Genomic DNA, 27814 nt, shown 5'->3' with positions numbered 1-27814 from the left:
GTAAGTATTGGCAGATTGGTTGGAATTAGCCTGGAGATAATACTTTGGCCACCTGATGCCAAGAGTTGACTCATTGGAAAAGACCCTGATGCTGGGAGGGATTGGGGGCAGGAGGAGAAGGGGACAACAGGATGAGATGGCTGGATGGCATCACCGACTGGATGGGCATGAGTTTGAGTAAACTCCGGGAGTTGGTCATGGACAGGGAGGCCTGGTGTGCTGCGATTCATGGGGTCGCAAAGAGTCGGACACGACTGAGCAACTGAACTGAATGGTGGGAAAGGCTTTCTAGGAAAAGGGAACTATGTTCTTGGGCCAGAGTCTATTAGAGATGGGGACCCAGTGAAAGTTTTGCAGAGGAGATTCTTGGAATGAACCCACTGGCTTTTCACATCTCTTAGCAGAGCTGTGATCACTACACTGGGCTCTCAGGGTGACGGGGGACTAGCAGAACTATGGTGTGGAGAGCTTCCACCTTGAAACAGGAGATGAATTTTGACATGAACTTTCTCCTCAGTGCTTCAGTACTATCTGCAGTGGTAGAGATGGAGTTACGAGGAAAACTAGTTTCTTATTTCTTAAATCATTCATCTATTTTCATGTGCATTGAGCATGAAGAGAGAGCTTAGTAAAGTAATTGGATGAGTAAGTAAAGATGCTTTTAAGTAACAGTTTAAAGACAAATGTTACAGAATTTATTTTTCTGCTTGAGAAGCCATCCCTTCAAAGCAGTTATAGGGAAGGTTGCTCACTTATTCTCAGGGGTGCTACTGCCATTATTCTAAGTGACTTTGTAACTCCACTTCGCAAAAAAGCTCTCAAGTCTATAGGGCATACTTTTAAATGGCCTCAGTGTTGGCAGAATTGCCTTTGAGGAAACATTTTGTTTTTAAGTCAAAAGTCACCTGGAGCTGGAACAGATGAATAGCAGCTCCGGGGCCGCAGACCTTTTCCTCCTGGATTACTGGCACTGCTGCCAGTACCACCTCCTCCAATCCATTTTCTATGTCACACCATATTTAATGCATTAAGATACCATGTGTCAAGGACTATGCTAGATGTCTCAGGAACTCCTAGTCCTACAGGGAAGATGTAATGTGTGCAGTACTGTGTGTTAGGAGAGGAAGGGTCTCCTAATCTAGTAACACCTGAGGCAAGATGTAGAGGATGAAGAATTAAGCAGGCAAAGGAGAAAGGAAGAACAAAGGGAATAGTATGCAGTAATTCAAAGGAAGCGGTTGTAAGAAGGTCACCTGGAAGCTTGGGCAGGGGATGTGAAAGAAGAGTGGAAGCTAAGTTTAGAGGTCATGCAAGGTCCTGTCAACCACGTGAAGGAATCTGGACAATTCTGTGTGTGGCATAGTCACTGAAAGATTTTAAGTAAGACAGTGTCGGGATCAGATTGGTGGTTTCAAAAGAACACTGGATGTTGGTGTGGGGACTATTAGAGTAAGAAAGAGAGGCACTGCCTAGGCCACAGCAGTGCTCTAAGCCAGGGTTTGGCAGGCCAGGTATTTTCTACTTTTCAGTGGTTCATGAGCTAAGGATGATTTTTAAACGTTTAAATAGTTGGGGGGAAAGGGTTTAAACAGTTGGAAAATCTAAATATTTTGTGACCAAAAAATGCATGATATTCAAATTTCAGGGTCCATAAGTTACTTTCTGGGCGGAACACAGATGCACTTGTTTACTGATTGCCTGTGGTTACTTTCAGGCTCTATAAAGTTGAGTGGTTGAGACAGAATCATCTGACCCCTAGAGAAAAAGTGTGCCTACTCCTGCTCTGGGGCTTCCCAGGTGGCTCAGTGGTAAAGAACCTGCCTGCCAATGCAGGAGACATGAGTTCAACCCCTGGGTTGGAAAGATCACCTGGAGAAGGGAATGGCAACCCACTCCAGTATTGTTGCCTGGGAAATCCCACAGACAGAGCAATATGGTGGGCTGCAATCCATAGAGGTCACAGAGAGTCGGACACGACTTAGCAACTAAACAACCACCCCTGCAATGAGCACTAGATGATAATGGCCTACAGTAGAGTAGCAGCAGTAGGAATAAAGACTATTGGTATTTAGAGATTTTCTATGACTGATTCAGGGAGGCGTTTAGGAGGTGGAATTGACAGGATAAATGATACGGATGGGGACTGCCACACTAGCCTCCTAGGTGGCTTCCCTACTTCCAAGTTTCCAACCCATTCTTGACTCCCTAGCATTACAAAAAAAAAAAAGGTCATTCCAGTCCCTATTTCAACTCTAAAATTACCCTTCTCACTATTGCCCTTAAGTTTCAGATAAAATGTTCCTAATTTAACCCTGCCTTCCTGTATAACCCAGCGTCTTCATTCTGGTCCTATGTAACTACTTGCCATTTCCCCCAGACCCCGTTCTCTTCTTCCCTCTATGCCTTTGCATAAACCTCCATGTGCTTTAAGTCGACTCTACCTTTTTCCCACGGCCACTCCCAAAACGCTTTGTGCATTAGCAGCGCTGGGGTGTTTGGTATGTCGCATTTTGAATTTGTGCCTTCACCCCTAGACTGAGTTTAAGAAGGCTGCAACTGGCGAACTTGTCCATCCCCAGGAGATAGCAGACGCCTAATAAAGAACGAAGGTGAAGGGCTTCATCTACATCATGTGGCAACCTCAATTATGGCTGTTGTAAGAATAAAATGCCTAGCTTGCTCAATAAACGTGAGTTGAAATTAAATCTTTTTTGTGGCCAATACCAAAAGACGTGAATACTTAACAAGACAGTCCTCCTGTGCTTGGAAGGCAGGTCCCCATGGAGTACACCCCCGCCCTCCGCCCTCAATATTTTTAACAGGGGCTTCCTAATAGCTAGCGTGATCCCCGCACCACCCCCTCCCCCCGCCCCGCAGAGTGACCGGTTCGCCGTAAACCGACGCTTTTTTAATGAAGACGTTTAAGTCTGTTCCAGAAACTCTCGGCTGTGCCGCGAGTACACGGCCATTGTAGAAAAGACGGCTCTATCTGCAGTAATGGTCTGAGGTCACAGGGACCATATTTGGAGCAGGGCGGGAAGGAGGCCTTCTCCACATGCAGCTACGGTGTCGTCGGGACCCGTTCCAAGCCCCCAGGTCAGGCCGGGTAATCCCGGCGCAGGCATCTGGCCGTACCTGTCGTTCGGCCAGGACACAACCCTGGACTTGGAGCCGGCCCACCCCGGCTGCAGCCTCGTGAAAGTCACGTCCCCTCTTGCCCGTGCTCTCGGGTTCTCTATGGTTCTCGTGGTGACTCTACTCTAATTCTAGTTCCGGTCTCTATGGCGGCAGCAGAGGCAGGAACGGTTGTAGGTCGGCCGAATTAGCCGCCTAAAGGCCAATGAGAGTGGAGGAGTGAAAGAGTATTAGCCAATAGAAACTAGGAGTTGTGGTCAGGTGGTGAGATTGACAACAATACTGGCCAGTGAGTGACGCTTAGGGCGGGTCGATCGCAGGGCTTATCCCGCCCGTCCCGCCATTCTCGCTAGTTCGATCGGTAGCGGGAGCGGAGAGCGGACCCCAGAGAGCCCTGAGCAGCCCCACCGCCGCCGCCGGCCTAGTTACCATCACACCCCGGGAGGAGCCGCAGCTGCCGCAGCCGGCCCCAGTCACCATCACCGCAACTATGAGCAGCGAGGCCGAGACCCAGCAGCCGCCCGCCGCCCCCCCCGCCGCCCCCGCCCTCAGCGCTGCCGACACCAAGCCCGGCACGACGGGCAGCGGCGCAGGGAGCGGCGGCCCGGGCGGCCTCACATCGGCGGCGCCTGCCGGCGGGGACAAGAAGGTCATCGGTGAGGACCGGACGTGGACGGGGGTGGGGCAAGGAGGGAAGTCTGGCGGCGGAACCGTTACCCGAAGCGGGGCGAGCCGGCGGGCGCGCGGCCGGCGGGGACCGACTCGGCGGCGCGCGGCCGCCCCTCCCCCAGGCCCCCCCACTCGCGCCCTCGCGGACGCTGGCCCGCCCGGTCCGCGAGCCCGGCAAGCGCGCGCGCGCGCGCCGCCTCCCGCGCCCCCTGCGGACCCCGCGCGGCCGCGCGCCCCTCCTCCTGTGCGGCCGCGCGCCGCCGGCCGCGTGTGCGGCGGGGTCCCTCCCCTCCGTGCCCGCCGGCCGCGTGCGCTCGGGCCCGCACGCCGTTGTTCCGTCCCCCACCCGCTGCCTTCCGCGTGTACCCTGAGGGCGCGGCGCGCCGCCTACGCAGGCCGGAGTGGGCTGGGCGGCTTCCCCCTTCTCACGTGCTCGCCGCCGCCCGCGGTCCCCGAGCACACCCAGCTCGGGCCCTCGCCCCGGGCCTGCCCCGGAGCCTCTGCTGCGGTGGGTTCACCCACGTGGACCGCGCGGATGGCCGGCGGGCCCTGGGGAAAAAGGCTGTCAGGTGGCCGCGGGCCGCTGCCAGGGAATGCGTGAGCCACCGGATGCTGAAGCGTGGCGGTTTTAATAAAGGACGTCTAGTAATTGTGGGTTTTTTTTCCTCTCTCCTTCAGCAACGAAGGTTTTGGGAACAGTAAAATGGTTCAATGTAAGGAACGGATATGGTTTCATCAACAGGTGAGGTGACCGCCGCTGAAGCCCTGTCCTGCCTCTTGAGCATTGCTCTCCTCTATCTGTAGGCTTTACGAACTTGGGGTTGTTGGCGCTTGTGTAGGTTGCCAGCTCTGGTGTAGTGTTAGTGGGGTTTTGTTTTCCTTGGTGACCGAAAGGATTAGGAGACCTAGAGATTGTCTTTGTCTTGTAGCTAAATGTTGACCTCTAGCTAACTTGAAAGGTGCAAAGCGATTTAAAAGGCAAGCAGAGTGAGTGAGTCATCTCTTACCAGTAAGGGCGAACTGGGAAAGCTAAGATCTGGTGTGATTCTGTTAGGCTTAGACCCCTCGCATTTTTATCCGTCATTTTCTATTTACTGAAATTGGTATTTGAAAATGTGAGCCGTTGATTATTATGTAGGTTATTTACAACTTGTTAACCTTTGGAGGTAACATGATTTGACAATGCAAGTATGTCATTTGGACTAAGGTCTTATTGCCTTATTCCTCCTACTTCCTTGTCCCCCCAAATCGTACCTGTTAAAGCTTTGGTGGTAGCTTAAAGTGACGGTAGTCCACGATAACATTATTCTTTGTATTTGAAGGCAGAGCTGCAAACTGCGTCTTTAGGATGCATCCTCTGAGTTGTTTGCAGCAGTAGTGATGGTGACGGCAGTTCACTCACACTGCTCTTCGTGGTCCCTGTCAGCCGGGCATCTTTTCCAAGATGGCTGCCCAGGCTGGTGGTGCAGTTAGAGGGTGTAGAGACTGTGCATGCCAGCAGCAGTGTTGGCCTTGCAGGTATGATGTGGTCGTCTTAGCATTTTCTTTCTTACACCCCTGTTACACTGGATGTTTGAAAGAACTTCAAGAGTAGGAAGTAATACCAAATATTTCTGAAATGGACACTACTGAGGGAAACCAAGTGGGCAAGATCAAGCCTAGACACACAATTGGCTGGTGAGAACCCATTAGTTACTCAAACGCTCAGAGAGCAAAAGAGATTGTAAGCATTTGATGGTCTGTTTTCCATGTTTGCAGTTGAGGGGAGACATTTTGTTTTTTCCAAAATCTTTAGGAATTTTCCATCTGTTCTTACACTGCCTTGGTACAGGCCAAGGCCACAGTTTCTCATCAGTTTTTTGATAATGGGTTACTAGCGAGGAAGGAAGGGACTGCTTTGATGCCAGTGTTTGATTTACCACTTTTTAGGTGATCTCTAAATTCGTTAGCATTTCAGTCTTACCCTGGTTCTCCTTACTGGCCTCACCCTTAAACCAGTAGTTTTCAAATTTGTGTGCTTATTTTGAAAGGGTAAAAGTGCACATTCCTGAGTTCGTTCTTTTCAGCTTCAGATTCATTGGGACTGGGGTACATTTTTTAAGGTGAATTTCAGGTGATTATAGCTTGTGAACCTTAGCTTGAGAAACACTGCTTTTGACCAGTGTGGTGATAAGCTATCACAGGTGTGCCTATTAGGAGTGACCTATGTTTGCAGCCTTTTAAGTAATTTGTGTGTGTGTTTTAAAGATTGTAGCATATATGTGCCTTCTGTTTTGCTGCATTTGTTAAATGGATCTAGATTATACTTGTAAGTGAACAATTGATAATCCAAGATAAAAGCAGTTCTTCCTGTTCTAAGTTTATTCTGTGAGATACCATTCCTTTATCCATCTAACTTGTCATCAATCGTTTTGATCATCTGATAGGGCGAGTTAAATGTAAGTTGGCTTTTAATGATCCTTTGTTTGGATTGTCTTAACCAGTGTTTTGTCAAACTAACTGGTTCAAATAAATGTGCTTCACATTTCTAAACTGGTTGTCTCAATGATTCAGAGACTTGAACAAGACACTGTAAAACCTAACAAGTTAAGTTCAGGAGAGGTTTAACTTGCTTAAGGGAAAATGTATAGCAAGTGGTTCAGGGCTGTAGGCACCTGGCTTTCCTGAGAGAGAGAGTGTGTGTGTGTGATGTGTGCTGTTTTGGGGGATGCAGTATATGGGATGATTGGTATAGCTCTAATTTTAACCTTAGAATTTTATGAATTAAGTATTTTAGGTTCTTAAGTTTTTACAGTTTGTTAAAAATGCATTTTTAATGTAAAAGTCTCCTTTAAAGGAATGTATTTTCATTATAAACTTTTTTCAGTCTGTTATTGCTTGTGTAATTGTTAAAGCCTTGTTAGAATTATTTTTTTAAGGATTGTATTGTATGAAAGGTGCCAAATAAGACTGTTGATTTTAACACAGCAAATTTTTTGGCTTTGTTTTCTTAGGCTATGTAGTCTAGGAATTGTTATTCCTTTGTGTTCTGTGACTGCGAAAGATAATTGGATTATGTGACTAAAGGGGTTTATTAACCCCCAGAATTATTTTTCATTTTATAATGAAAAACTTCACTCAAAACTATTGGAGATAGCATTAGAAGGATGGCATGGGGTCAGTGGTTTCAGGGTTTGATTCTCTGATTTTGAATCTAGGTTTCCTCTTTTGCTTCCAGGTGTTGAGGATTAATCCATGCTCACCAAATTTAAGAAAGATTGACATGGATCAGTAACAATTTATTTTCCAGTTGGACATGCATCTGTTAGTGACCAGAATAGAAATATATTTCTGTTATCCAGAGTAGTTAAAATGCTAAATTAATTGTGAGGGGTGGCCAAGAAATTTGGAGTGAAGAGAATAAAATACAGAAGAGATCACAAACTGGTAATGTGCTTAATCTGTGAGTTTTTTTAAGAGCTATTATTTTAGTTTGGGGGCCTTTAGTTCCATGTAAATGAAAATCAACTTGCCATGAGTGTTACCGCCTGTGATTGGGGTGTGCATTCTCTTTTACCACATTCTTCAGGCTTAGTTTTCTCCTGTTGTTGACTTCCTTTCCTGCCTGGCCTCTGTTAATCTACATTTGTGTTTATTACTTATTACTCAGGGCCTAGGAAAGGCTCAGCTGTCCCCCCCCTAGAAAAATACTGTATCATGGCTCTCAGGTTTGGTCTCCCTTCAGGGGGCCTCCCTGTTGGGGATTTCATGTGTATATAACTGATTCTTCATTACAGTGGTGGTAAGAGTAGCTAGTGTTTATCAGATATTTATGCCAGGAACTATAGCAAATGCTTAAAGTCAGCTAATAGGATTTAATCCTCGACATTTCAGGTATAGGTACTATTCCATGGCCCAGAGAGTAAACTTGCTCCAAGAAGTGTGGTTAGTAAGTAGCAGAGCTCGGATTTGAACTTATTTTCTCACATTGGAGTTTATGTGCCTTAATTGCTATTATGCTGTCTGCCTTGTCTTCAATTTGTTTGTTTCCATATGGTTACAGATTGGGGGTGGGGGTGGTATTCTTGGCCTGTCACTAGGGCTCCTGTATGCCGCTAGTTCCCCAGATTTGAAGAGCTTTCTACTTCTCACTCCCTGTTTCATGTAGTTAGGGATTGCCATAGTATAGTTCTCGTTTAGTATGCAGATTGTTTACCTTATATTGGGAGGCAATTAAGGAATTAAAGGAGAGAGTACTAGGCTTTATCTCTAAACTCATTCTGTTTTTATGTGATCTGTGAATCAGGAACCAATTTTGCCTTTTAAATGTTGTTTAAAAAAAGAGGAAAATATACAGCAGTCTGTGACCCTACAAAGCCTGTTTTGTTTTAAATATTTACTTGGCTGCACTGGGTCTTAAGTTTTCATGTGGAAATCTAATTCCTTGACCAGGAATCGAACCCAGGCCCCCTTGCATTTTTGGGAGTGTGGCGTCATGGCCACTGGACCGCAAGGGAAGTTCTACAAAGCCTGCTAATTTTAAAAGTTTGTAGACCTGTAGAAAGATGATTGCCAAGCCTCTTAGGCTATTAAAGTCAAACTGATTATAGCTTGATCACATGGGAAGAGCCAAGAAATCATAGGTAGTCTGTAGCATAAATAAGTAAATGTTGTGGCACTAGAGAAAACTTGAAGATTTGATGGTGTGCTAAGGGGGCTGGAGGCATTAAAAGACATTTGAGTGGTCCCCAAAGTCTGATGTGTCATTGGCAGTCTTTTCAAAAACAGACTGTGGTTCTTAAGACAGTGGCTTGTATGCAGAGTGCTTTAGGACTGATTCATGTGCTGATTGTTAGGCACTGATCAGGAGTTGGCCAGAAGTCATTTCACCAAGTTGTTGAGTTGAAACTTTTGTTTTTATAGCTATAGTATTATAAATTAATTTATGTTCTTGGGCATGTTAAATTATTAATGGCTTGGTGTGGTGGCCTTCAGATAATGGTGTAAGAGCATTTGTTGACAATTGTGGCTAGATAGGCTTACATATGGTATGTCTCCTTTCAGGCAATACGGTGGATTGGCACCTAGTAAAAAGAATGTTTCTTAAAATTTGAAAAGTTGGCTACCTGCTTTTTTACCTTCATTGTGCTACATTAGGGACTTTGAAGAGCCTTTCATTTTCTTTAGATCCCTGCAGGACTTCCTTTTTCTTTGGCATTCTCTTAACTTAAAATGGCATCCCCTTTTCTTCAGTCTCGTGCTCTCTGTGTGATTTCTTTTTCCTTGATGTCACTACTGTGTTATTTGCTGAATGAGAACAAAATTATATCAGTACTTTTAGATAGGTGGAAAAGCTGTGTTTTCATTAAAAAATTTTTTCAGTAGTGACTGTTCTGTGAACACCAAGAAATAAGAGTGGAAGAACACGGTACACACTCCCTTGACTGCTGGGGAATGGAAGGACTGGTGTCTGGTGCATGGAATGACACTGTTGGAATATTGTAAATCCGTGCTGTCTGATACAGTAGTAGACACATGCGGCTGTTGAGTGTTGGAGAAACTGAATGTAAAATACTTAAGTAGTGAGTGTTGGCCATGATATTGAAATGATCAAATTCATTTTACTTTCCTTTTTTTTAAGGCCACTAGGAAACAAACTTAGATATTTGACTTCACAAATAAGGCAGCTTGCCCAAGATTATGTAGTTAATAATGGGAGTAGCCAGGATTCCAACCTTGGCTCCACTAATTTTGGTAAGGAGCTCATAACCGTTGTATCCCATCTTGCCACTCTCCTCCTCCTTTGATATGCCTTAACATACTGTAATATGCAACTGTGTTTGGTGATACAGCTGCTGTATTAGACTGAATGGTGGCGGCCTTCTAGATGGAAATTCTTGAGGGCAGACCATGTCTTATTTTTATTTCTGGTCCTTAGCACAATGCCCAGTTAGCTAGCACAGGTAAATACCCAGCGTTACTAAAGAATTAGATGAGGCCCTTTGGGTTTGCTGTTTTTCATTGTCAGTCCTGTGGCTTGGGGTAGATCAGAGGAGGAACTAATAAGGTGGAATAATATGAAAGAATAAACTTTGGAAAAAAGTTAAAAGTGGCAGTAATTGGGAATCAACAAACCCACACAGAACAGAACTGGTTTTATGTGGCTTGTGAGCAAAGAATGGGGTTTGCATTTTCCATGTGTTGACGGTGGTGAGGGGGCAGTATGTAGCAGAATCCTGGTCCAGTTACACAGAATATAACTGTACTGCAGGTGAGGGTGTGTACGGGGTGCTTGTTATTTATTACTGTCCTCTCCCAAAATTAGAGAAACCATATGCTGTAATCTACCTCTAAAGCAGAAATATGTAAAGATTTCCAAACAGGTCCTTTTTGAGTTCTCAACATGAGAAGGACCAGGGCCTGTAGAGTCAGATTCTACCACTGTAAGCAGATGACCACAAACTTCATTTTCCTAATTTGTAGAATGGGTGGTAATACAAATAAAAGCACCCACCTTGACATTGTGAGGATTGGTATGGTAAAACGCTTGCCAAAGTATCTGAAACTTAAACCTTCACAGTATAAACTGTTAACGTATCTAAGCTTTCCCCCTGTATAACAAGTTGCAACTAGATTACTGACTAGAGAAGTATTTGGTGAATTTTTTAAGATTCCTTTTACAACCCAAAGTAAAATTCATAGACAATTGCTTTTCTTTTTATTGTGGTGTGTATTTTCAGTCTGTAAATGCCTCTTTGCAGCTACAGTAGAAAAAATGATATATTGGCTACCCAGATGCATGGGCAACAGCATTGTTAGAAATGAAAAATCCCTCTCTTAAAAGTTGCCTTCTTTTTTTTCTTTTTTTAAGGAAATTTTAATGTATATTAAAACCATAAAGTGCTCTTTTTTTCCCCAAAAACTCAAGTAATAAATTTATTTACATGGAAGTCCAGTACTAAATATCCTTTACCTTAGTCATCTAGCAAGTCTTATATCCTTTACTTCCACTAGTGAAAGTACTGTCCCCCTCTCTTTGGAACAACCTTAGAGCTTGAAATTCAGTCGTGATGCATTTGAAAACTAGTGGTAGCTATGGAATTGTGTGATGTATGTGGACCTATTTGACAGATGGATACTCCAACCAGCTGTTAATTCCTAAGTGTTCTAATACTCAGTGGGGCTTCCCTGATGACTCAGTGGTAAAGAATCTACCTGCCATTGTAGGAGACTTCTGGTTTGATCCCTGGGTTGGGAAGATCCCCTGGAGAAGGAAATAAGAGCCCACTCCAGTTCTCTTGCTTGGGAAATCCCACGGACACAAGAGCCTGGCAGGCTACAGTCCATGGGGTTGCAGAGTCAGATACGACTTAGTGACTAAGCAACAATACTCAACTAGTTTATAAGGTCAGTTTTCACTCACCCTGCCTTGTGGGGGTGTGTTTGTGTGTTTGAAGATTTTAAATTAATCTTGTTTCCGTAAATGTCCTCGTGTTATGATAATCCCATGCTATATAGAGTCTTTGGTGCATAAACACTAGAATATTGAGTCCTTTCTCAATTCTGACCTACTGAAAACAGGGTGGGGTGAGTCAGTAAAGGTCTAAAAATGTTGCTCCTCCAGTGGTTCTTTTTACTAATAGTATCATCACATTAATTCCCAATCTCTAGAAAGTCAAATCATTCACCACTGCTGCCTCACTTCTAACATCCACTCATTCACAGTTTTTCCCCTATTAAGTTAAGAACGGTATCTCAAATCTACTCTCTTATGCACACAGCCACAAAAGCTGGGTCATATTCTCCAGCCACTTTGAACTCAACTTGAATTTGCTAGTTGTTGGTTTTACTCATGTCCATGACCTCTCCACTGGGGACATAATTCTCATTTTCTAGTGAACTCATTCAAGACTCAGTCAGGGCAAATGTTGCTTCCTTTAACACTTACTTGTGAAGCCCTGAAGCAATATTTCAACCATATTTGCTTAACAACAGACTAAAGATTGGTGTGGGTTTCCCAGGTAGTTGGGTGGTAAAGAATCTGCCTGAACTGCAGGAGACTTAGGTTCAATCTCTGGATTGATTGGTAAGATCCCCCGGAGAAGGACATGACAACCCACTCCAGTATTCTTGCCTGGGAAATCCCATGGACAGGAGCCTGGTGGGCTACAGTCCGTGGGGGTCACAAAAGAGACAACTAAACAACAACGAAGATTGGTGTAAAAAAGATGTCTTGAAGTAAAAGAGGGTTGTGTGCTAGTGAAAAGTTGCGTTCATCTTCACTTCCTTGGTTTTCTGGTACAAACAGTGCTTGCCATGTGAATGATGTTGGTATTGGTATTTTTAAGAGCACTTTCTGTTCATGGCAAAGTTGAACAGGAAATACATAGTTCCCATGTATCCCAGGCCTACAGATTGTATCCATGACCACCTCTGCTGTACTGTACCAAGTGATACATTTGTTGAAATTGATAAATCTACATTTGACACCATTATTGCTTAAAGTCCATAGTTTATATTTGGGACTCACTCCTGGTATTGTACATTCTGAGGTCATCCTTATGACCCTCAATGAAAGTTGAGAATTGGGAATGGTGAAGATGAAGTAGGAGGGAAGCTAGCAATTGATGAGAGTACGTTCATGATCTCTTCTACTTAAGATAGTAACCGTGCTCTTATGAATGGCTTGTGCTGGAATACTTTTAATGTTTAGTAGAATGAGAAGTGACAATGTATGTTGCTAGTCACTTCTGTCCTCTTAATGGCTTTGTAGGTCACACTTTTTATTTGTCTTTCTCCTTTTTTAATCCTTCTAAGGTAGGTGGTGAGACAGTTGTTAGTAAAACCATTGTGACTTACTGGTACTGGTTGTGTTTTTGTTTCTATTCTTAATTTACTTCCTAATGGCTGGTTGGCAGCCAGGAAAGTCTCTAAAAAGGGAAGGGGAAGGCCCAGAGGATCAAGTGTATTCTTAATCTTTGACAACATGAAATGTAGTGTTCAGTTTTCTAACTTGTTCTACTTGGTTCTGTCTTGTAGGAATGACACCAAGGAAGATGTATTTGTACACCAGGTGAGTGCTTCTGTGGCTGTTTACACTTCTGGCTTAACGCTTGTGAGAAGAAAAGGGTGTATGTCTTCTGAACTATTGTTCCTTGTTAAAAAGGTTTATTAAGTCCACTTACCAAATAATTTAGTTCCCACAGGAAGAGGGGTAGTACAGCTTAAATGTGTACATTAAAACCTGTTGGCAGTTCACTTAATTAAAATAGGCCTTTCATGTTGGTATTTTGTTTTGTTAATAGCTGTAGCTTTTTTAAAATGTTGAATCTACTTGATTCGTTGCACTGAATTTTCAAACCTTATTTCAGACAAACTGAAAACCTCCATTAATCTAAATTCGAACTATACTGTTGCTGTCCATAACACAAAGTTTGACAACATGTTCTCAAATGCTGTTAGAATTACCTCTGACAGATGACAGTAATGATGGGAGAAATAGGCCAAAGCTGCAAAATATGTTGATTTGAGACAAGTGTTGAAAAACTGGACATAATAGCATAGATCCTTCTGTTTATTCTAAAGTACTTTGAATAGGTAAAATGTTTTTATGTTAGGTGAATTTTTACCAGCTTGGGAAATTTAGAAATCCTTGCTAGTTTAAGGTTAAGTGAAAGGGTGGTATGGCAAGGCTGGTAATTACTTATTAAATAGTTTTTAGATTATCCTCAGTGTTTGAGAGGGAAAAACTGACAGGATAGGTGCTACATGCCAAACTTTCCTCCACAAGTACTATTTAAGGAAAGTATTTTGGGAAACTTTAAACATTAAGAAGTTTATTGTTTAAGTAAGCCTCTGCCAAATGAACACTAATATTTCGACCTTAAGTATATCATAGGCTTCATTGGACTTAATTTTCTTCAGAGGAATGCAATGGGTAGGAAAAATGTTTAGGAATGCATACTGCTATGAATTCTGCCGGGCGGGGGGGAGGTTTACTAAGACTATTGAAATATTATTGACTTGTATTGAAAATCACTCTTTAAGAACTTTTTAACCACTGTACTGTAATGTAGACATCAAAAGACAAAGTCAGTCTCCACACTCGTGTCGTTATTCAGGCAGGTGCTTGGCTAGCAGCATACTTCCTTGGAAAGGCTGCCTTAAGTTGGTGTTGTATAGCTCCCTGCATTGACCTGTAGACCACTGGTAATTGAGCGGGAAACCAGATCAGTTTCTAGGTACATCCAAAACCCTGTTCAGTAATCACAGGGTCAAATATTAAGTATGGAAGCATTTAAATTCTAAACAAATACAGGACTGCTCAGGCAATATATTCTATTAAAAAACAAATGTTTGTTTTATAAAATTGAATACCAATGCTTAATCTGTTTCTTACTTCCTTCTGTATATTCGAAGGAATTTGCATACTTGGGTACAAGAGACAGACAGCAAGGCTTGCCAGTCTTGCTCCCGGTGGGCAACAGTGAAATATCTGGGAATGTGCAGGAGAGAATTGATACTGACCAAAATAAGAGTTTCGGATTTTAATTAACCCATATTTCTGCTATCCCCTATGACTGCAGATAATTGAGAGTTACATGAAAGGTATGAAAACTTTGTGACAGTTTAGATGACAGATGAGATCAATTATTTGGCTGAACACATGTCACCCACTTGTACCAACCCACAAGTTGTCACCAATATGCTTTCCTCTTTATTTTGGAGGTGCTTTCAACATTTAGTTGTTTCTTAGGACTTTGGCTGCTCAGGTCTTGGTGGTGTTACAAGGAGACTGCAGTTCTGGGCAACTTTAGCTTAATTGGCTTCAGATTTGTTGGTTGTCCTCCCTCCTCTGGAATGGAAATGCATGGGTGATCCCGTAATGGATACTGCTGTGATATAGTAGAATGAACATGGGATTTGGAGTCCAGAGACCTGGATTTAGAAAGTCCATACTCTGCCACTTACTATGTGACCTTGGGCAAGTCACCTGACTTTTAAAGCCTGTTTTATTACCTTAAAAGAGGAATGAATAATGATGCCTCACATCATCTTCATAATGCGATTGAGTGGGTAATGCATGAAAGTACTTTATGGAAATATTACAAATGTGAGATGTTATTCTTCCCCTTTAGTTTTGTTATGCAAGTCTGGAGAATGAGTAACAAGGAGAGATTTAATGTATTCTGGGGAGGTAATAACCAACAGAATATTAAAAGTGGCATAGTTAATTCATGGGAATTGCATTTCCATTGAAGTATTCCCACAATCAGGTTGGAAGGGGTTTTGGTTGACATTTGTAACAGTTTGATACGGTAACACAGGGACAGAGTTGGTTTGGTCAACTTAGAAGCATGCAAAACTAAACTCGCCTGTCATCTAAACTGGCCCTGTGTGGGGCTAGCTTCTACTATTCAGTGCAGTCTTTGGGGATAGGTGGATATCCTCATTTTGTTCAAAGCTACATATAATGCTTTTGCAAAAAGCATTTTAAAATATATGTTTATAGTTGTGTTTGTCTTGCGTGTTAAATTACTTGTTTTAGTTTGGAAAATAGTGATAAAATGCTGGGGCCTTGTAAGATTGGAGTATTTTGATTGAGGTTGGGGGTAGCACTGGTCCTTGTTTTCCTAAATTCATTGATGGTTTGGTCTTATTTAAAGCTAATTTTACTTGTATATCCAAGTTAAAATAATATTGACTCTGGTACATTTTAAATGAAAAAGCACATTATTCTCCCCTGTTAATCTATTTTTGGAATGTGATATTACTAGACTGCCATAAAGAAGAATAACCCCAGGAAGTACCTTCGCAGTGTAGGAGATGGAGAGACTGTGGAGTTTGATGTTGTTGAAGGAGAAAAGGTGAGGATGCTTTTTGTGTAAAGGTTTGACTTCAGTATGGAAATATTTTGGAGATCTCATCCTTTAGGATGGTGGCTCTAAGGTGGATGGATGGGTTAGGTGACCATTGAACACAGGTGCACCAACCCTAATGTGCTGGCTGCAGTTAGAGGGCTACCTCTTCAGAACAGTGAGGAACTAGTTAATCGTTTCTATGCACCCCTGGCCACAGAGACCCTTTTGTTTTTTGTGTGTAAGTTTTGTTGAGTGTGCTTAATTCCGTTGTCACTATCACTATATGATGGCTTTTGTAGGGTGCGGAGGCAGCAAATGTTACAGGCCCTGGTGGAGTTCCAGTGCAAGGCAGTAAATACGCAGCAGACCGTAACCATTATAGGCGCTATCCACGTCGCAGGGGTCCTCCACGCAATTACCAGCAGAATTACCAGAATAGTGAGAGTGGGGAAAAGAATGAGGGATCGGAGAGCGCTCCCGAAGGCCAGGCCCAACAGCGCCGGCCCTACCGCAGGCGGAGGTTCCCACCTTACTACATGCGGAGACCCTATGGGCGTCGACCACAGTACTCCAACCCTCCTGTGCAGGGAGAAGTGATGGAGGTAAATGTGATTTTATTTACTTTTAACTGCTGCTGTATTCAGACTTTTGTCTGGTTGAGTTTTGGTGCTAATGTAAATTGAGTAAAATTTGGCTTGATTTCCATTGCCTTTTCAGGGTGCTGACAACCAGGGTGCAGGAGAACAAGGTAGACCAGTGAGACAGAATATGTATCGGGGTTATAGACCAAGATTCCGCAGGTATGGTTTGCATTTAAATTTTCTTCAAGCATGTGTTATGACTCAGCAGCAGCATGCTTCTTCTGCAGGCTTTTTCAGTCATTTGTCTGTTAACACTTCACATTTTCTTTCATCAGATGCCTAAGAGGTGAACGTGAAGTCAGTTATCTTTGAGAATGTGTTCTTTGCATCTTTGCTGGCACTGGTTAAAAACAGCTTTATAGATGTGGTCTACTTTTTGCAGTTGGTTTTGTTGTTGTTTTACTCTAATGAGGGTATGGAATTTCCCATTTCTGTCCTTTAACAGGTAAGAGAATAGTAGTTTAAACTGCATTGTATTATAACTTTAAGACCTGATTCATTGGGAGGGAGGAAAGTAAAGGTAAGCATACCTTTTTAACTGAAGGTGTTCAATTATTAGAGGAATTAGGGTAAGCTTCACAGGCCAGACAGGTTTAATGCATGTATGTAGTAAAAGGTCTTAGAATATTGAGTCTCCAGATGTGATCCCTAAAACTAACAGGTAGCATAAACCTCGACATAAGATACCTCGTTGAAATACTGCTGACAGTCACAGTATCAGCTCTTAAATAGTGATAAATGTTTATCTGTGATAGTAATAAATGACCTAAAATGGGCTTTCATGCTCTGTCCCTTTAAATCCCAAGGGCAGTATCCTTGGTCTACCTTTTGTTACGTTGTAGAACTTCTCCAATTTTCTACCTAGTTTCATTGGTGTGTTTAAAAACAGCACATGAATTTTTGTTGAGTGCTTCAGTTTTACTGTTTGCCTTTTGGTTTAAGTTAGACTTAATGGTCTCATTTGAATATGTTTATTATAATGAATGCAGGGCTTTCCAAACTACATTTAGTCAGGAATTTTTTGTTTGAGTAGTAAATGACATATGCTGCTTATAATCCAGGGGGTGAAATGATTGATGCAGATCTAAGAGCAAATTGTGGGAAATCTGAGATCAGTATAGCAGGAGTTTTGCTGAAAGGAAGACAGATAAGGTGGCAGTAAAGTGAAAAGAATCATTAAGAGGGGATTTTTTTTTTCTTTGAGAAATAAGAGCTTATTTGTAGGATGAAAAATGCAGTTTTATTTATTTATTTTTAAATGCAATTTTTTAAAAAGGATACTTGTCAGAGAATGATCTGCTGCAGCTATCTTCAGTTAGGATTGGGTTTGGTCCATGTAATGGGTTGGTCTTTTCGCTGGGAACCGTGGATGTTGCATGTGTAAAAAGCCAGAGTTTATGGGCACCAGTGTGTTGATGAAGTCAAAAGGAAAGGGGTGAGAGGTTTGGGACAAATACATGAAATTATCTCAAGAAGAGAAATGGGGAAATCAAATAACAGTGATCACAGATTTAAAGTGGGTCCACCAAACACGCTTGTGTTTTTCCAGGCATTTTGAGCAGCAGCTTCAGGTTAAGCAGGGTTAGATTCGTTCAGCGTTTGTCTACTCAGAGATACTGGGTTTGGGTTTGGTGATAATTCTTAGTAGTAGACCTTATACTTGGAGACAAAGGAGAGAAAAGGATTAAGGAAGAGTTAAGGGACAGAATGAGTGATAGGATTATTGGATTATAGGTCCTAGTGGAAATGAGAGTGGGAGAACAAGACTCTTGGAATACACCAGGAAAATAAGTAAAGGGTGACTAGAGTGGATTGCTTGAAACTGAGAACCTAAGTAGCAAACAAGAATTGTGTGGGAGGTAGAGAATCTAAAAGCTCATGTTATGTAGAACTGTCATGCTCATTACAATAGGAAAGGGGTAATAAAATGGAATATGACATTAAGATTTGAGAGGTGGGGTTTTAGAATTCACTTAGAAGCCACAGTGATAAGGGGTGGGACAACCACCACCGGAAGGCTACAGGGGAGGGCCAGGGCAGTTTTGCCAAGGACTGGTTAGGAGTTCCCAAAAATATGGGAAAACTGTTTCAGAAGAGGTGGCGGGGGCTAGAGGTGGGGGGAGGTTGGGAGGGGTAGGTGGAAGATTGGAGGGGTTAGAGGTGAAAAATGGAATCTTAAATAGGAAGTTAGAGCTGGTATGACCTATACAGGTATAAAAGGCATGCTAATAATCTTGGTGTTTAAAGTGTGTGAGTCAGTGGTTTTTAGTGTATTCACAAAGTTATCACAATGGCTAATTCCAGGCATTTTCATCATATCCCCCCTCCAAAAGAAAAAAAAAATGGCCCTGTATTCATTAATAGTCACTCTCCATTCCCCTCTACCCCTGCCCCTGGCTACCACTAATCTGCTTTCCTTATCTCTCTGTATTTGCCTAGTTTGGACATTTTTCTGTCTGGCTTTCACCTCGTGTATTTTAGTCATTCATGCCTTTATCATTAGTGCTTCATTTCTTTGCTTTCTTTTTTTTTTTTTTCATTGTATTAGTTGGAGGCTAATTACTTTACAATATTGTAGTGGTTTTTCCCATACATTCACATGAATCAAGCCATAGATTTACATGTGTTCCCCATCCGGATCCCACCTCCCTCATTATTAGTACTTGATTCTTTTTATGACCATATCAGGTTCCATTGTATGGATATCACATTTTGTTCTTCGTTAACTTGGTTGATGGGCATTTGGGTTATTTTCGCATCTTGTTGTGAATGTTAAAATAATGCATGATGGATATTGTTTTGGATACAGTTCTAGAAGTAGAACTGCTAGGTCATTTTGTCGCCATGCTGTTTTCCAAAGCTGCTGCACCATTTTATATTCACACCAGCCAGCAATGCATTGAGGGGTTTCTCCACACCCTCCCCAATAGGATTGTTTTCAGCCTTGGGATTATGGCTCTCCTGGTGTGTATGAAGTAGTTTTGATTTGCCTTTCCCAAACTAATGGTTGCTGTGTACTTTGATTTATATGAAGATAATACCTTTTCTCTGGTTTTGATTTCTGCTTTTTTTAAACAAATGTTCATCTATAAAGGTTAGCACTTGTTTCCAAACCTAGTTACTTTAATACTCGTGTTTTTAAAAAGTATCCAGGGTACTGATGGTGTTGTACAGCTTTAGTCCTTTCATGGCTAACTTTGGAATAGGTTATACTACGGGCATTTTGAGTAATATGAGTGTGTTGTTCAGTCACTAAATCGTGTCCAAGTCTTTGTGGCCTCGTGGACTGCAGCACTCCAGGGTCCCCAACCTTCACTTCACTACCTATGAATATATTGGGTATATATATGGATGTATTGGGTATTATGAGACTATTAAAATCAGTTTTCAATGGTCATCTTAGTTTACACTTGCAAATCCTTTTACCAAGTCGTCGTACTCAATTTGTGAAGTAAAAACCAAGTTTACTCTTTCAATTTTGATAAATTGCCTGCATACCACTTGATAAACAGAAAGTGCAGGTGTGTTAACTTTGTGACTTGATTAAAGAAAGAAGGTTTTATCATTGCAAGTTTCCACAATGTTCATTCCAGGGGCCCTCCTCGCCAAAGACAGCCCAGAGAGGACGGCAATGAAGAAGATAAGGAAAATCAAGGAGATGAGACCCAAGGTCAGCAACCACCTCAACGTCGGTACCGCCGCAACTTCAATTACCGACGCAGACGCCCAGAAAACCCTAAACCACAAGATGGCAAAGAGACAAAAGCAGCCGATCCACCAGCTGAGAATTCGTCCGCTCCCGAGGCTGAGCAGGGCGGGGCTGAGTAAATGCCGGCTTACCATCTCTACCATCATCCGGGTAAGTGAGTCTCGATGGCCTTCTGGCCTCTGGGCAGTCATGAGTGATATCCGTTAATGAAAGAGAGGAAAACCCAGTTCATCAGGTAAAGTAAGCCACTTAAACTTACCATGTCTTCTACCCAAACTAATCTTAAGATAATTTGAATGTCATTTTGTTAATGGACTATATATCAGAGACATACTTTGGCCTAGCTTTACGTTGTATCTTGTGTATTAGGGCCTTTTGTCAACTTTCTTGGATGATTTTACCAGTAAGTTGGAGAAGGAAATGGCAACCCACTCCAGTATTCTTGCCTGGAAAATTCTATGGACAGAGGAGCTTAGTGGGCTGTAGTCCATGGGGGTCCTTACTCAAGAGTCATGACTCATGACTGAGTGCGCACACAAACACTAGTGAGCTGAGGAAGGTCTTGCTAACCTTACCCTAACAAAGTAATTAGATTGTGACATTCTTCATTTTCAAAAATAAGTGGGATAGCTACTCGGATTAAAAACGTAGGTGATGGTGACCAGTATGGTCTGTTTGAGGAAAGTGGTGACTTTGGCATTACATCATCAATTCTAAAATTAAGAGGATTCCCTTTTTACTTGATTCTAGGAGACGTGTATTTGTCTCTGTTTGGGTCTAGAATTACCATTTTCAGCCAGTGAGACTCCCCCCCCCCCCCCCATTTTGAGTGTCAAAAGGTCATTCAGAATCTACGAGTAACCATTCTTATTATATAGCAATGCCCACTCCTGTTATGAACTGCTGTGTAAAGGTAAACCAATATGAGATGTGTTAATACCTTCCCTGCCTAGCTCATTTGATCTGGAGCAATTTGATATACTAAAAGATTGCAGTGAACTGTGGAAGGTAATTTTAAAACTTTTTTTTTTTTCTCTTGCAGTTTAGTCATCCAACAAGAAGAAATGAATATGAAATTCCAGCAATAAGAAATGAACAAAAGATTGGAGCTGAAGACCTTAAGTGCTTGCTTTTTGCCTGTTGACCAGATAACTAGAACTATCTGCATTATCTATGCAGCATGGGGTTTTTATTATTTTTACCTAAAGACGTCTCTTTTTGGTAATGACAAACGTGTTTTTTAAAAAAAGCCTGTTTTTTCTCAATACACCTTTAAAGGTTTTTAAATTGTTTCATATCTGGTCAAGTTGAGATTTTTAAGAACCTCATTTTTAATTTGTAATAAAAGTTTACAGCTTGATTTTTTCAAAAAAAAAAGTCAACAAACTGCAAGCACCTGTTAATAAAGGTCTTAAATAATTGTCTTTGTTGTATATTTCTGCCTTGCTTCATTTTAGTGTGTAAGTACTTAGCTGGGCATTAGCTTAAATCTCTACAGATAGGCTATATTCAGTGGTATTTATTCAAGGAAATGTTCTTAAAATGTGTAGCATTTGTTGAGTAGCATACCTGTACTGAAAATTAGAAAAAATTTGCTCTGATAATCTGGTCTTTTTCCTTTCGGTGAGTTCCTTTTACTGGGAGGCAGTGGTTAAGAGAGGGCATGCTCTAGTGGAGACTACCAGGACTATGAGTTATTTCAGCCTGCAGGTTGGACACCCACCTTAGCAGATGTCTGCCACAGAGACTGCCGTTCTCAGTACACACAGCTCAGCTGCTTTACTTGGGTACTAGAGATGGTAACCACAAATGATGGAATGCTTGTGGGAATGCTGCTTAAAGAATATAGAGGTCAGTGACATTTTGTTCACGGCACCCTTAAAACCTAAGCATGTTCTATATTTTATAGTGAAAGTTTATTCCATAAACTTTCCTTTATGGAATAATTTAATGACTGCTGTCCAGAGATATTCTGGATCATTCTGGCCAGGTTTTGAGATGTTGGAGATACACAGTTGGCTAGAGAGGCATATCTGGGAGTCATGAAGTGCCGTGTGCCTGTCCAGAATGGGCTTGGCATTCACAGAACTGAGAGTTGCATTGCAGTGGTAGTTTTAGTTCAGGGGACTAGTAAATAAAGTAGGAAAAAATAGCCAAGTAGCTGGGCTATATCAGTTAACACTTTGAAATGCTTTTTCTGGATTTGGGATACATGTTGTGGAAAATGATTTAAACATTGCTTATATAACCCAATAATGTAAGAATGTGATTTTGAAAACCATGGCACAGAAGAAAGCTTTTTGTGTTGTAGTCTTTTGCCAGTGTTGCAAACAGAACAGTGTGTTTTCGTGTGTATTTTTCTCATGTCACCCAGCACAGGATGCTGAATTCACTGTGTACAAGGACTAGGTAGCCTCGAGAGGGGCGGTGGCAGCAGTGCTGTGCTGCAGCGCTTTCCTCTGACAGCTCTACCCTAGTTGCTTACCCGTGAGTCTGGTTTTCTCGCTGTAACAGTTTGAATACCTCATATTCTTGAAGACTTCTGTGGCTGGAGCGTAGAAGGTGGCAAGGAGCTGAGTGCCAAGTCAGTCAGACCAAGTTTGTTGTCTGTCGTGTTCTGTAAAATTAAGTTAGGATGCTTTTAGTTTCTGTTGAAGCTTGTTCTGGATGGCCTAGGCAGTCAGGTGATAGTTAAGGAATAGGTGATAGTGGTAACAAACTAGAAGAGCTTGTAGTCAAGAATGGATAATTTATTAGTAAAGAGCTAAAATTTATTTCATATAATAAATATAGTAGTATCAGGGAAATGTATGTAGAAGTAGCATTTTCCAAATATCTGGGAGGAAGCAAAACTATTGAAAGATGTTAAAGCAAATGATGTCGATCCATCTATTCAAATTCAGTTTCTTAAAAAATGGCAATTTGGGGTTTTAGAAAAGATGAGAGATTGGAGATTAGAGGAGAGAAAAAGATGTAAAATAGTTGTCTTTGGAGAATAGGAAAATAAGTATACCAAGGAAGTAGAACTGCCAGCAGATGGAGGGTTGGGTTTCACCCGAGCTTGGCCAGCTGAATCCAACAGAAGGGAAAGAGTCAAGGTATTGAAAGCAAATGCAGAGGGCTTCCCTGGTGGCTCAGTGGTAAAGAATCTGCCTGCCAGTGCAGGAAGTGGGTTCGTTCCCTGGTCTGGGAGGATCCCACATGCTGCAGGGAAACTACAGCTAGGACGCTCCCATACTGAAATGACTGATGCCTGAACACTAGAGCCTGTGCTCTGTAACAGGATAAGCCACCGCAGTGAGACGCCCATGCGCTCACCACAGCTAGAGAAAAGCCAACACAGCAACAGAGACCCAGCACAGCCAAATAAAAGATTTTTTCAAGTGAATGCAAGGTTAAAGCTGATGCTGTTGGCCTCAGCATCCACTTCCCCCACCCCCAGATCTGGGAGGTGTATCCTTATTAGTGAAAGTCGCTGAGAGCATGTAGCTTTCTTGGTGATTGGAATGAGTCTGTGAGTTGACACAGTTCCAAAGTGATCTGGTGGACTAAAAGTACTAGTTTAAGGAAGCTGTAAGAATGAGGTCCTGGCCTTAAACCAACAAGCTTGGAGACTTGGGGCACTGGTAGTGACAGTTCAGGTTATGATCATGTGTGTGGAAGACAGTACTGGAGTTAAAGGGGTCAAAAATAGACCATGGTGTTCAAAAGAATCCTGAGTGTTGAAATTCCCTCAGGTGTTGTTAGAAGTCGGTGTGGTGAAGGCCACACCTGGAATGTCAGGGAATGCTGCTGGATAGCTTGGTTTGAAGGCATGGGTTTCAGGGAAGTTTGAATTTAAAAGTGGCAATGGTGTAATAGAATTGGGCCACCATTGGGCACCACAGTACTCTGGGTTTAGAAAAAGAAAGCCACTTCAGGAGGCTCAAAGAGAGTGTCCTCAGCACAAGTCTACTGAGAGGTAGGCTAAGAGAACATTCAGAAAAGCAGCTGGTGACTAAATCCACAGGGTCTGGCACAGTGGGGGGTTTGAGAAGTGATACCGAGTCAGTAGAGGAAAGCTGATAGAAATTAAGGTAGTGGCACTGAACGGGAATTGAGCACCTGGCAGAGGTAAACAGGCAAGTATAGTTCATGACGGGCTCATTTCTGAGGTTCCGTAGTGGCACTAAGGCTGGGAAGGCGCTTTTTGGCTGGGGAAGGAGCATCTGTTAGGAATTCCACCTCTCCCTGCTCTGAATGGTGCCTCAAATACTGGAGAGCCTGCTTACATCCCTTCAGTCTGGCTGGCTGTCTTTAAAAGCTATAAAGGATAAAAAGTCAACTTGCATAAATACCTATCCAGGTGATGTTAAGCACCTCTTACTGGCTTGGGGCAGCCAGCCGTACAGCCCTTCTGTCTGGGCCGAGAAGCTGGTGATAAGGGGTCTGAATGATGTTTGTATGTTTTTGGCTGGCTGTAGCTTGTGGGATCTCAGTTCCCTGATCAGGGATCGGGCTTGAGCCCTCAGCAGTGAAAATGTAGAGTCCTAACCACTGGACTGCCAGGGAGGGAGTTCCAATGGATGATCTTTAAATAGAATAGTTACCATTTTAAGTTACTCTGGGACAGAAAAAGGGAATATTGTTGTAGAAGCCCAGATGAGATGAGATCATAGATAAGGCAGTAGGAAAAGGTCAAATTTGAGATGTTCTCAGAAATGGGGTGCCAGTTTGAGGGGACTAGCTGAATGTGGAATGAGAAGGAGGGAAGAATCTGGCATGATTATAGAATGGTGATGAAAATAAGAGCTATTTACTAGAATGGGGGCTGCACAAAGGGGAGGGGTCCGTTTGCTTGCAGTGTCTGGAGCATCCATAGTGAAGGTTTGGGGTGCTGACCACCCGTCAGGTGGCTGTTGAAAGCTGTGATTGTGGAGAATAGAGTGGAGGCCCAAAGATGTGAGGAATCCAGGAAGAGGAGCATCGTGGAGAACCAAGAATTGGTTCAGTGGGCATCAAAACCCAACAGTCCAAGAAGCGGGAGGCTGAAAGTGTCCCTTGGGCTCAGTGGCAAGGAGACGAAGGGTGAGAGCAGGCTTATGGAAATGTGATGGTGTCCCCAGACCCAGCAGCTGAGTGGCGACAAGGGCCTGCTGCATGTTCAACCTTCCACTTCTCAGTAACAGTCCATCCTTACAGGTTCCAGCCAAAATCCTCAAGTTTATCCTGACTTCTCACTTCTTAGAACACTCCACATCCAAAGAGTCTGCAAATCCTGTTGATTCTGCCTTTGATATAGCCAGCATCTGACCACTTACCACCTCTGTCCACATGGATTCAGGCCTCTTGTCGTGTCTCACTTGGATCTGCAAGGTGAGCTCCCAGCTACCAAATTCCTGCCCCACCTGTCTCCAGCCAGTCCTCTTAAAAACTGTGTCAGACTCTGGGTCACTTCTCTGCTCAAAACTGTTCAGAAGCTTCCAGTCTCACTTTTGAACAAAACCCTACAGGAGTCTTAACAATGTGTCCCACACCCACTTTTACTGCTTTCTCTCTGGTCTACACCAACCTCACATTTCTTTAACGTGAATGTGCCAGCATATTCCAAATCAAGACTTGTATACTTACTTTCCCTTCTTGACAGGAAGATTGTTTCCTCCAGGAACTAAATGCCTTTCTCCCTCTGTTATTTCAGGGAAAGATTAGGAAGGCTTTCCCTGACCACTCTGTTTAAAATAGCAGCCTGTCTATGCCCACATCTTCTGACCTCCCTGCCCTGCTTGAGTTTTATTCGTAGTGTGTATCATCATAGGCTAATCAATAGTGCATATTCTCTTGGCCAGAAAGTAAAGGGCAGATGTTCTTGTTTGTATTTTGTGTTTGCTTTTTCCCTGATACATCTGAAGATCTACAAGGGTACAGAGTGAAAGCTCAGTAACTTAATACGTTGGGAAGAAGTGGGATGGTGGAAGCGAGGCCTGCTGCTGGAAGGGCCAGATAAGTTAGTAATGTTAGACCATATAATTTATGTGTTAGCCAAATAGATGCTCTTGAGAGTGATAGGGATTTGATTGCCAATTACACTGGGATGAAAAGACTGCCTGGGAGTTCTGGTCATTCCAGAGATAGCAAATTTGAAGGAAGGGTTTTTTAGGATGAGGAAACATGTTTATGTGGGGTTGGGGGAGAAGGGGCCAGACAAGAAGAGCTTTGTGATTCTGTGGTGCTACCAAATGTCTTGTTTACCCTATGCATAAAATTCAGTTTCCATAGTTCATTTTGAGACACCAGGATGGAAAAGTGATTTGCACTCAGAAAACCTGAGTTCCAGTCCTGCCAATGAAAGTAGAGGTAAATAGTACCTACTTCCCAAGTTTCTTGCGAGGATGAACTAAGAATACCTTATGTTTTGTTGTTCAGCTGCTAGTGAAGTGAAGTCGCTCAGTTGTGTCCAGCTCTTTGCGACCCAATGGACTGTAACCTTCCAGACTCCTCTGTCCATGGGATTTTCCAGGCAAGAATGCTGGAGTGGGTTGCCGTTTCCTTTTCCAGGAGATCTTCCCCACCCAGGGATTGAACCCGGGTCTCCCACAGCGTGTCTCTCAGACGCTTTATCATCTGAGCCACCAGGGAAGTCCTGTTCAGCCGCTAAGTCATGCCCTATTTGCAACCCCATGGACTTTAGCACGCCAGGCTCCTCTGTCTTCCACTGCCTCCCAGGGTTTGGTCAGGTTCATGTCCATTGAGTCAGTGATGCTATCTAACCATCTCATCCTGTCCACCCCCTTCTCTTTTTGCCTTCAGTCTTTGCCAGCATTAGGATCTTTTCCAGTGAGTTGGCTCTTGTCACCAGGTGGCCAAAGTATTGGAGCATCAGTTAGTGCTCAGTAAATGTAGGCTGTTATTACAGTAATTTTAAGTATCAACTAGATAGGAGCTCTGAACACTGTAAACTGAAATTGTGGTGGCCATGAGAGTATGACTTGCAGGTCTCTTAACTACAGGTAGTATAACTGACCCAAGATGCTTTGCTGTGAAATCTGCCACCATGTTTGCCTTGAGACTGCTTTCTAAGTGCTACCAAGCCAATCAATGAGTAAGCTCAGCAGTTTCTAAAACAGTCCTGTTCCTGGAAGATGTTGAGCTCCTCTGACAGCTCACTGACTTGGACTCCATGGCAGTCTATGATTCTTCAACCCAGTATTCCTTCACTTAGGCTTGATGACTCCCCCAGCCCCCTACCCATTTTTTAAAGGTGTTTCCATGGTTGGATTTTAATCCTATTGTGGGGAGGGTGGGGGTCTACTGCTTGGAGAACCCAAACTAACATAAGCATCACAGAAAAGTAAGGAGGTGAGAAAGGATTCTGGAAAGATGACCAAGTGTGAAGCACCAGGAATCTGTCCTCGTAATCTCAACAAGTACACTGGTAGAATTGGTCTGATGTGACCCTGATGCTGGGAGGGATTGGGGGCAGGAGGAGAAGGGGACGACAGAGGATGAGATGGCTGGATGGCATCACCGATTCGATGGACATGAGTTTGAGTAAACTCCGGGAGTTGGTGATGGACAGGGAGGCCTGGTGTGCTGCAATTCATGGGTCACAATGAGTCAGACACAACTGAGCAACTGAACTGAAACTATTTTGAAGGCTTGCAACATCCAGGGAAGACATACAGTAAACAGATTAATTGGGGATTTTGGCTCTTAATTCAGCAGTGACTACCCAGCTCAGCCCTGAGGCATGCAGTTGTTCCTGGAGCACCTTGCACATACCTTGCAGCAGCCAAAGTGAGCAATAAAGACCCTGTCCCCCAAATACTGGGATTGTGTTCTGA

The 27814-nt window shown here is 43.0% G+C and overlaps 1 protein-coding gene across 2 annotated transcripts; it reads left to right on the top strand.

The window, feature by feature from the left end:
• The first annotated feature begins 3474 nt into the window (after window positions 1-3474).
• Window positions 3475-21427, top strand: YBX1 (Y-box binding protein 1). Of its 2 annotated transcripts, XM_020914775.2 has the most exons (8): window positions 3476-3791; window positions 4483-4546; window positions 12823-12856; window positions 15561-15650; window positions 15944-16246; window positions 16362-16444; window positions 19879-20144; window positions 21037-21427. In XM_020914775.2, exons 1-7 carry the CDS (start codon window positions 3626-3628, stop codon window positions 20111-20113), a joined length of 975 nt encoding a protein of 324 aa, XP_020770434.2. In that variant the 5' UTR covers window positions 3476-3625; the 3' UTR covers window positions 20114-20144; window positions 21037-21427. The 2 variants fall into 2 exon arrangements, with proteins under 2 accessions (XP_070324428.1, XP_020770434.2); XM_070468327.1 differs by lacking the exon at window positions 15561-15650 and having other exon boundaries at window positions 3475-3791.
• Window positions 21428-27814: the final 6387 nt, after the last annotated feature.

The sequence above is a fragment of the Odocoileus virginianus genome, chromosome 5 (genome assembly GCF_023699985.2).
Source record: "Odocoileus virginianus isolate 20LAN1187 ecotype Illinois chromosome 5, Ovbor_1.2, whole genome shotgun sequence".
Lineage (NCBI taxonomy): Eukaryota > Metazoa > Chordata > Mammalia > Artiodactyla > Cervidae > Odocoileus > Odocoileus virginianus.
Note: the sequence above shows the minus strand (reverse complement) of the source record. Positions and strands in the feature narration are given on the sequence as shown.